The sequence below is a fragment of the Neophocaena asiaeorientalis genome, unplaced genomic scaffold, assembly GCF_003031525.2.
Source record: "Neophocaena asiaeorientalis asiaeorientalis breed wild unplaced genomic scaffold, Neophocaena_asiaeorientalis_V1.1 scaffold292, whole genome shotgun sequence".
NCBI lineage: Eukaryota > Metazoa > Chordata > Mammalia > Artiodactyla > Phocoenidae > Neophocaena > Neophocaena asiaeorientalis.
Window position 1 is genome coordinate 797,561 of NW_020173241.1, and position 8,290 is coordinate 805,850.

The 8,290-nt window shown below is 57.2% G+C and overlaps 1 protein-coding gene across 3 annotated transcripts; it reads left to right on the top strand.

Moving 5' to 3' along the window:
- The first annotated feature begins 961 nt into the window (after positions 1 to 961).
- DOK3 (docking protein 3) lies at positions 962 to 6,122 on the top strand. Of its 3 annotated transcripts, none has more exons than XM_024745651.1 (6): positions 962 to 1,018; positions 1,726 to 1,824; positions 2,781 to 3,086; positions 4,764 to 4,863; positions 4,974 to 5,146; positions 5,245 to 6,122. In XM_024745651.1, exons 2-6 carry the CDS (start codon positions 1,753 to 1,755, stop codon positions 5,908 to 5,910), a joined length of 1,317 nt encoding a protein of 438 aa, XP_024601419.1. In that variant the 5' UTR covers positions 962 to 1,018; positions 1,726 to 1,752; the 3' UTR covers positions 5,911 to 6,122. The 3 variants fall into 3 exon arrangements, with proteins under 3 accessions (XP_024601419.1, XP_024601417.1, XP_024601416.1); XM_024745649.1 differs by having other exon boundaries at positions 988 to 1,018; positions 1,626 to 1,824; XM_024745648.1 differs by having other exon boundaries at positions 998 to 1,018; positions 1,622 to 1,824.
- Positions 6,123 to 8,290: the final 2,168 nt, after the last annotated feature.

Below are 8,290 nucleotides of genomic sequence, written 5' to 3' on the forward strand. Positions count from 1 at the left end.
TCTTTCTGGTTGGCTGTTATAATTTCCAGCCCTGCCCCAGCCTCCCTCTTCCTGTCACTGTGTAAAGGTCCTGGGGCTTCTCCTAAGGCCCTTTAGGAGGAGACTTCCTGCCTCAGGCCCCTTGCCCACACAGGCTCCCAGTAGGGAACCCTGTGATCTGTCTGCCAAGGGGGCAGCAGATGCCACAGGACTGCCACTCAGGCCACAAGCACCCACTGACCCAGCTCTGTGCCCAGGTATCTGCTGGGCTCAGGACACAAATGAGCCAGGCAGATGCCCTCTGAGGAGTTCACAGGTGAGTGGGACAGACAGATCAGCCATGAATAAATGTGGGCAGTGGTCACGGGACTGCTGGCAAACGGGCCAGGATTTCAGCATCTTGCAAGGGGTAGACAGAAAGAGCACTGGTGATAGCTTCTCTGTCCAGGCACTTCATGTGCAAAGCCACATGCTTATCCCAGCAGGACAGCAGTTGCTCAAGCCATGTTTGTCACTTGGTGTGTGGCCTAGGGCAAGTTACTTAACGTTTCTGAGCCTTGATTTCCTCATCGCTGAAATGGCAATGAGCATGCAAAGGACATGGTGTCTGAGGCTGCCAGAGCTCAGGGCTGCTTGGGCCACAGTGGGCACAAAGCCAGGTGAATGAGGCCCTTGGAAAAGATTTCCTGCCCGAGAAGCTACACACCCCACATGTGACCCCCAAGCAGTATTCAGCCTGTTTACACATTCCTTCCCAGAGGTGGCACTGAATAAATGAAATGAGGCTGTCCTCAGGATTCAGATTCATATGCAGAGCTCCCATACTGGCCTCCAGGAAGACAAGACTGAAACAGGACTCTAGCAAGAAGCAGAGCTTAAAAAGCCTATGAGCTCTCCAGGGAACCCGCTGGGGGCGTGCCACCCACGCTCACGTGGCTGGGGCCGTGCCATGAGGGTGGGGCCTTTGTGCTTTCAGACAGCGTGGGGTGGTCTGGGGAGGCCTCCCAGAGGAAGAAGTCCCAGAGCCCTGAGCAGCACGGTGAGAGGTGCCCTGAAGGGGCCAGGCTGGGGGAGGTGGAGGCCAGAATACCCAGCACCCTGAATGCTGGGCCAAGGAGTCCAAGCTAAACCTAAGGGCACTGGGAGCCAGGAAGCATTTAGGGAGGGGAGAGACAGGTTGGTTTGGGGTTAGAGAGGGCCCGGTGGGCCCAGGTGGGGACGTGGTTCAAAGGGGAGATGCCAAAGCTGGCAATGGATAGGGGCTGTGAAGATGGAGAGGAGCAAGTGAACATTAGAACTATTTCCAGAGTAAAGACAAGCAGACCAACCAGGACTCCAAGGGGGAAAACAAGGAATTTGCCAGTCTGGCTAGAGAAAGGTCCTGGGGTAGGGACCAGGCTGTGGGAATGGCAGGCCCCAGGGTACACAACAGCCCCAGGATGGGGGAGGGGTAGGAGCTCCTGATTCAGGAGCCAGCCTGCGGTCAGAGGCTCACACCCAGCTGACCCAGGCAGGCACGGGTCATCTGCCCTCAGGTGGTCCAAGGCCCCTGCCTGGCACTAGTGGGTACCTTGGGCCAGCTGGAACCCCAAGGAAGGAATATGTGATGCCCTTCACCCCCATCCTAGCTCCTTTTCCGAAGACAGGGCTCCCCTCCCCCAACCCTGCAGCTGCCTCTCTGGACAGAGGGAGGGGGAAGTGGCCAGAAGGGGAAGTGTGAGGAGTTCCCCTCCGGCCCGTCACCAGTCTCCTCAGGCCCTCGGAGCGGCGGCCATGGCCATGGAGCCTCTGGAGACACCCATCAAGGACGGCATCCTCTACCAGCAGCACATCAAGTTTGGCAAGGTGGGGACCCTGGCTGCCAGGCAGCTGCCTAGGACAGATGGTGGGCCTCTGCCCCAGCCTTGGACAGCCCACCAGAACCTGGGAGAATGGGGGTAGGAGTCCAGGTGGGGAATCCAACCCAGGTGTGGGGAAGTGGAACAGAGCCCCATTCTCAGCCTGAGCAGGCTGGGCTGAGTGGGCCTTTTCGAGACCCTGCCTCATTTACAGATGGGAAGCCAAGAGCGGGGAGCCAAGAATGGAACCCTTGGGGCAGGGCAGAGCTGTGAGGCTGGTTAATCCAACTGCCTTCCATCCCATCTACTAGTGGCACTGTGGCCCCTCGAGAGGGCTGGAGGCTGAGCTGGAGGAGCCCCCAAAAGTGGAGCTCCATCCTGCAGAAGAGGGCTCAGCTCCTCCCAGCCCTGTCCTGGGGTAGCAGGCCCTGCACACCCACAGCTCAGCTGCAGCTGCTGCCCAGGCAGATAAACCGTCTGTTTCCTTTGCTCGACGCTATTTGCATGTTTCCTTCCTTGCCATCATGAGACTGAGGCCTCCCTCCCGCCCCAGCCCTTGTTCCGTGGCCCAATTGACCTTTTCTTTACAGGGGGTGGGTGCACCAACAAAGGAGTAGTGTCAGGTGGTCTGCTCTGGCCACTAGATACTTTACAGACATTGCCCAGTAGAAGCCCCAGCCCCGTGTTCTCATAATCTTTTGAGAGACGAGGATCCTAGTGCTTATGGGGGGGTCACAGTTAGGAAAGCGTGGGGTGGATTTGAAGCTAGGGCTGACCGACTCCAAGCACAGACGCTTCCTGCTGCCGGGCTGGCTCTGGCAAGGCATCCTCTGTGGCCTGAAGAGCTGCGAGGCAGAGGCCAGCCTAGGTGGCCAGGAGTGTTTGCTAAGTGGCTTGTGCTAGGCTGAGCTGCAGGGAGAACTGCCACCCGAGGGTCATCTCCCCCATCTTCATCTCCTGCAGAAGTCCTGGAGGAAGGTATGGGGTCTACTGTATGCAGGAGGCCCATCAGGCGTGGCACGGCTAGAGAGCTGGGAGGTCCGGGATGGTGGCCTGGGGCCAACAGGTGACAGGTCTGTGGGGCCTGGCCGGCGAGGAGAGCGGCGGGTCATCCGCCTGGCTGACTGCGTATCCGTGCTGCCGGCTGACGGTGAGAGCTGCCCACGGGACACTGGTGCCTTCCTGCTCACCACCACGGAGCGAAGCCACCTGCTGGCCGCACAGCACCGCCAGTCTTGGATGGCCCCCATTTGCCAGCTGGCCTTCCCGGTGAGCACAGAGTGGGTGGGTAAGGCATCCAGGGGCCAGCCGGGGAGACCAGTTCACTCACACCTTGTTCATCTCCATGCTCATTCACATCTCATCACTCAGCAAGCACCTGCCAAGCACCTAGAAGCCTGGGAAACAGCCCAGAAGCCCACAGAACAAATCTCAGATGGCCATGCATGCTATGGAGAAAATGAGAGGCTGGGTGGGAGCAGGAGTGAGTAGGGGGATGTTAGGATGGTCCAGGAAGGCTTCTCAGGAGAGGAGAGTGCGCCTGAATCCTTGAGGAAAAATAACCCACCAGGCAAAGATCTGAGGAAAGAGTGTCCTAAACACAGGTCTGAGGAGTCCCCTGAACTAAGGGAGCAGCATGGGCAAGGGCCCAGGGAAAAGCTTGATGTTCAAGCAACAGAAAGGCCAGTGTGGCTGGAAGGTAAGGAGTGAGAGGGGGCCCAGGAAGCGGCAACAGTGGAGAGTCCGGTGGGAGCCAGCTGAAACTGCCTTGGGCCACATGTGGAGTTTGGGATTTTATTCTGAGTGTGAGGAGAAGCCTTTGGGGAGTTGGACACAGAAGCTGAGAGTTTTAAAGCTTTACAGGATCCGTGATGGACCAAAAGGAAATGAGTGGCGGTTCCTCAAAAACTAAACATAGAGTTAACATATGACCCAGCAATTCTCCTAGGTGTATACCCAAGAGAACTGAAACAGGTGTTAAAACAAAACTTGTACGAGAATCTTTAGAGCAGCATTGTTCACAGTAGCCCAAAGATGCAAACAACGCAAATGTCCATCAACTGATGAATGGATAAACCAAATGCAGTCTATCCATACAACAGAACATTACTTGGCCATAAAAAGGAATGAAGCACTGATACATGCTACAACATGGATGGACCTTGAAAACACTCTAAGTCAGAGAAGCTAGACACTAAGGGCCACACATTATATGATTCCATTAATGTGAAATACAGAAGAGACAAATCCATAGTGACAGAAAGCAGCTTAAGGGTTGCCAGGGAATGGGGAGAGGGGGGAATGGGAAGTGACAGTTAATGGGTACGGGGCTTCCATTTGGAATGATGATAAAATTCTGAATCATACACTTTAAAACGGTTAAAATGGTAAATTTTATGTTGTATATTTTACCACGATTCTTATAATTAAAAAAAAAAAAAGGAAATAAACAGGAGCAAGGAGACCAGTGGAAAGCCATTGCATTTGACCCTGGCCATGGTACCATGGGCCAAGGTGGTCATGATGGAGAGCTCAGGGTCAGAGCCCAAAGGACATGGTGGGAGATGGGGAAAGAGGCCAGAGATGGGAGGAACAAGTGGCCATTCACTCGTGGGTCCCACCCTTGAAGCTCCCACCCCTTTACTGCTCCAAGCTGTCAGGGACACACACAGGCCGGCCCAGTCGCTGGCCAACCTCAAGGGCAATGGACAGCCTCGTTTGTGCCCTCTGCTTTATAGCACTCAGCACCCTCAAGGGGGAGCCGGTAGGGATTGCAGGTGGGGAAGTAGGCTCAGAAGGGTGTCCAGGGTCTTGCAGTGTGTCAGGGGCAGAACTGGGACTGGCACTCAAGTCTCTGGGTGCCCTTGCTTGTCATGAACCCCAGAGAAAGGATGTGGGAAGAGGAGTGGATGGGACACTAACCTCTGACCTTGTCCCATTCCCCAGGGCACAGGGGAGAGCTCCCAAGGATCAGGGGAAGCAGAGGCTCCCAAGAAGGGCCTGGTCCAGATGGAGGAGAACTCCATCTACTCCTCCTGGCAGGAAGGTGAGTCGAGGAGGTACAGGGGCAGCCTCAGCCCTAGCACAAACAGGGCTGGGATCTTTCCGGGACGCCCGGGGGCTGTGCTTGTGGCCCTCACGGTGCCGTGCCTGCAGTGGGCGAGTTTCCAGTGGTGGTACAGAGGACGGAGGCAGCCGCCCGCTGCCAGCTGAAGGGGCCCTACCTCCTGCTGCTGGGCCAGGACTCCATCCAGCTGAACGAGCCCGCTAGCCCCCAGGCGCTCTACACCTGGCCCTACCGATTCCTGCGCAAGTTCGGCTCCGACAAGGTGAGGTGCTGGGCGGCCGCCCCACTGGTCCCGCAGGGAAGGGTAGCGGTTGGCGGGCGGCCCCTCAGCCGCTGACTCCCCGTGCCGCCCGTGCCCAGGGCGTGTTCTCCTTTGAAGCCGGCCGCCGCTGCGACTCGGGCGAGGGCCTCTTCGCCTTCATCAGCCCCCGCTCCCGCGACCTATGCGGGGCCGTAGCCGCCGCCATCGCCCGCCAGCGGGAGCGGCTCCCGGAGACGGCGGGGCCCCAGCCCTGCCCCCTGCCGCGGGCCACCTCCCTGCCCTCGCTGGAGCCTCCGGGGGAGCTGCGGGAGGTGCAAAACGCGGCCGGGCCCGGGCCCCAGAGCCTGCCCCCTCTGCTGGGCCCCGCAGCCCCGGACGAGCCGGCGCCCGCGCTCTACGCGTCGGTGTGCAAGCGGGCCAGCCGGCTTCCGGACGCCGCCGAGCACCTGTACGAGAACCTGTGCGTGCTGGACGCCGGCCCAGCGCCCGACGTCGGCTGTCCGGAGCAGGAGGGCCCGGGCGGCCGCAGCCCCCTGGCCAGCCGCATCTACCACAATAGCCAGGACCTGGGCTGGCCCGGCGCGGCCCACGACAGCAGCCTGGAGGCCCAGTACCGGCGGCTGCTGGAGCTGGAGCTGGCCGACAACGGCGACGAGGCCGGGGGCTCCGCCCCCGCTGGCGCCCACTTGGGCTTCAAGGCCAAGCTGGTGACGCTGCTGAGCCGCGAGCGCAGGAAGGGACCGGCTCCCTGCGACAGGCCCTGACCGAGTATCGTGGCGGCTGGAGGAGAGGAAGGCTCTCTCCCTGGGACAAGAGGGCGGGGGAACAATGGACGTCTGCAGACACACCCCCACACTCACTCTAGCCTGGAGGGACAAGGCAGACAGCCTGGGGAGGACCCCTCGGGTGCCCTGCCGGCCCCCACTGTATAGTGTACAGATTTGCTGGTAATAAAGCCTTTTAGTTCTCCTCTCCATCCCACCTTGTGGCCCACAGTCTATACCTCCTCCCTACGGCTCCTTGCAGTGGCTTGCCCGGGTCCACACAGACCCTCAAACACAGGCATTGCAGCAAACACCAGTGCCCTGTGCTGGGTTCCAGGGACACACGTGACCTGGACCTGACCTCTGCCACCAGTAGGCTCAAGTCTCCTGGAGCAGGAGGGTGAGATGCAGGTAATTACGGCTCCACGTGGTCCTGTTCAGCAGAAATAACTCCGACAGTAGGGCAGAGGGAGAAATAAGGCTTGCTGATGGGAGAGGTGCCCCCTGAATTGAGTGTGAAGGGCAGGCAGGGCTTCACCAGGCTGGCAGTGAGCCCTGGAGCTTTCCAGGGTGAAGGTGGGCATGGTGGGTGCAGAGAGCAAGGGAAGACCATGGACCCGGAGGGCTCCAAGGGGCTGAGGGAGAGTTGGCCGCACATGAGAGACCTCACCATCCTACAATGAGCTTGGTCTTATCCTCAGTAGAGGGACATAGTCAGCCAGGGAAGCAGTGTGGAGGCTGATTTTGAGGGGCCAGAAAGCCTGGGCTGGGGAGGAGTTGGGGGCCGGGGGGAGACGGGCAGGTGGAAGGGAGTTCAAATGTGCGCACACCCAAAACACTCCCCACTGAGACTCAAAAATGCAGACACTTCTGTGGAACCCCTGGCCTCAGTCTTCCTCACCTGTCAAGGATAAAGATCAAATTGCATACCAAGCATACATTCATTCGAGTTTGATCAGGTGCCTACTCTGTGCCAGGCACTGAGGTCACGGCCATGTTCATTACCGCCACAGTCCTGTTCTCAAGGAGTCCTCCCTCCAGAGGGAAATAAGGAGTCTCTTGAAGACTTTAGTGCCTGCCTTACTGTCCTCCCCTTGTTGCTGTTCCTGTCACCAACGCTGGGCCACCATGCACTCAAGGATCGTGCCCCCAAAGATCCGGCCTCCTGGCCCCTTGACCTCAACTCCACCTCAGCTGCTCACACCCTTGGTACATCCCAAGCCTCATCTTTATGACAGTGACACTCCACTGTCACTTCACAATGATACAGTCTTTTTTTTTTTTTAATACATTTATTTATTTATTTTATTTTTGGCTGTGTTGGGTCTTCATTGCTGCACACGCAGGCTTTCTCTAGTTGCAGTGAGCGGGGGCTACTCATTGTGGTGACTTCTCTTGTAGCGGAGCATGAGCTCTAGGCGCGTAGGCTCCAGTAGTTGTGGCACATGGCTCAGTAGTTGTAGCTCTAGGGCTCTAGAGCACAGGCTCAGTAGTTGTGGTACACGGGCTTAGTTGCTCCGCAGCATGTGGGATCTTCCCAGACCAGGGCTCAAACCTGTGTCCCCTGCATTGGCAGGCAGATTCTTAACCACTCTGCCACCAGGGAAGCCCATTTATATTCACTTTTATTTATTTATTTTTTTGCGGTACGCGGGCCTCTCACTGTTGTCACCTCTCCCGTTGCGGAGCACAGGCTCCAGATGTGCAGGCCCAGCGGCCATGGCTCACAGGTCCAACCACTCCGCGGCATGTGGGATCCTCCCAGACTGGGGCACGAACCCGTGTCCCCTGCATCGGCAGGCGGACTCTCAACCACTGCGCCACCAGGGAAGCCCTATATTCATTTTTAAATTGAAGTATAGTTGACTTACAATGTTTCAAATGTACAGCAAAGTGATTCAGTTACATATATACATTCTTTTTCAAATTATTTTCTATTATAGGTTATTACAAGATATTGAATATAGTTTCCTGTTTTATACAGTAGATTCTTTTTGTTTTGGCATACTTTTTTTATTACAAATCTAAACCTTTTTGTTTCATGGCTATTTTTGTGAGGTTCCAACCAGACTGTGGAAGAGAAAGTCTTTGGAAACATCTAGGGAACTGGCCCTGGAGCTGCAGGTGTCCTGACCACCAGGGGGCACTGTGTCCTAGCCCAAGGCCTGTTTCTACCCAGGGGCTGTCTGTGCAGGGAGCTCTTAGTGGCACCATCTAGGTCTGAGCCCTGCCAGGGACCCAAGGAATGGGAGCCCAGGGCCCTCTCTGTTGGAGGACTGCCCGGGGCCCCAGGCTGCCACTTCTTCCTTTGCTCATTTGCTGTTTCACTTTCTCAGTCCTTCCTTCATCTGTTCATTCATATCCACTGTGTGCAGGCACT

What these genes read in the sequence shown, in the direction of transcription:
- DOK3 (XM_024745651.1), top strand. Translation starts at nt 1,753, where the DNA reads ATGGCCATGGAGCCTCTGGAGACACCCATCAAGGACGGCATCCTCTAC. An exon ending in AGCACATCAAGTTTGGCAAG is followed by an intron (nt 1,825 to 2,780) that starts GTGGGGACCCTG and finishes CATCTCCTGCAG; the next exon opens with AAGTCCTGGAGGAAGGTATG. An exon ending in GCAAGTTCGGCTCCGACAAG is followed by an intron (nt 5,147 to 5,244) that starts GTGAGGTGCTGG and finishes GCCCGTGCCCAG; the next exon opens with GGCGTGTTCTCCTTTGAAGC.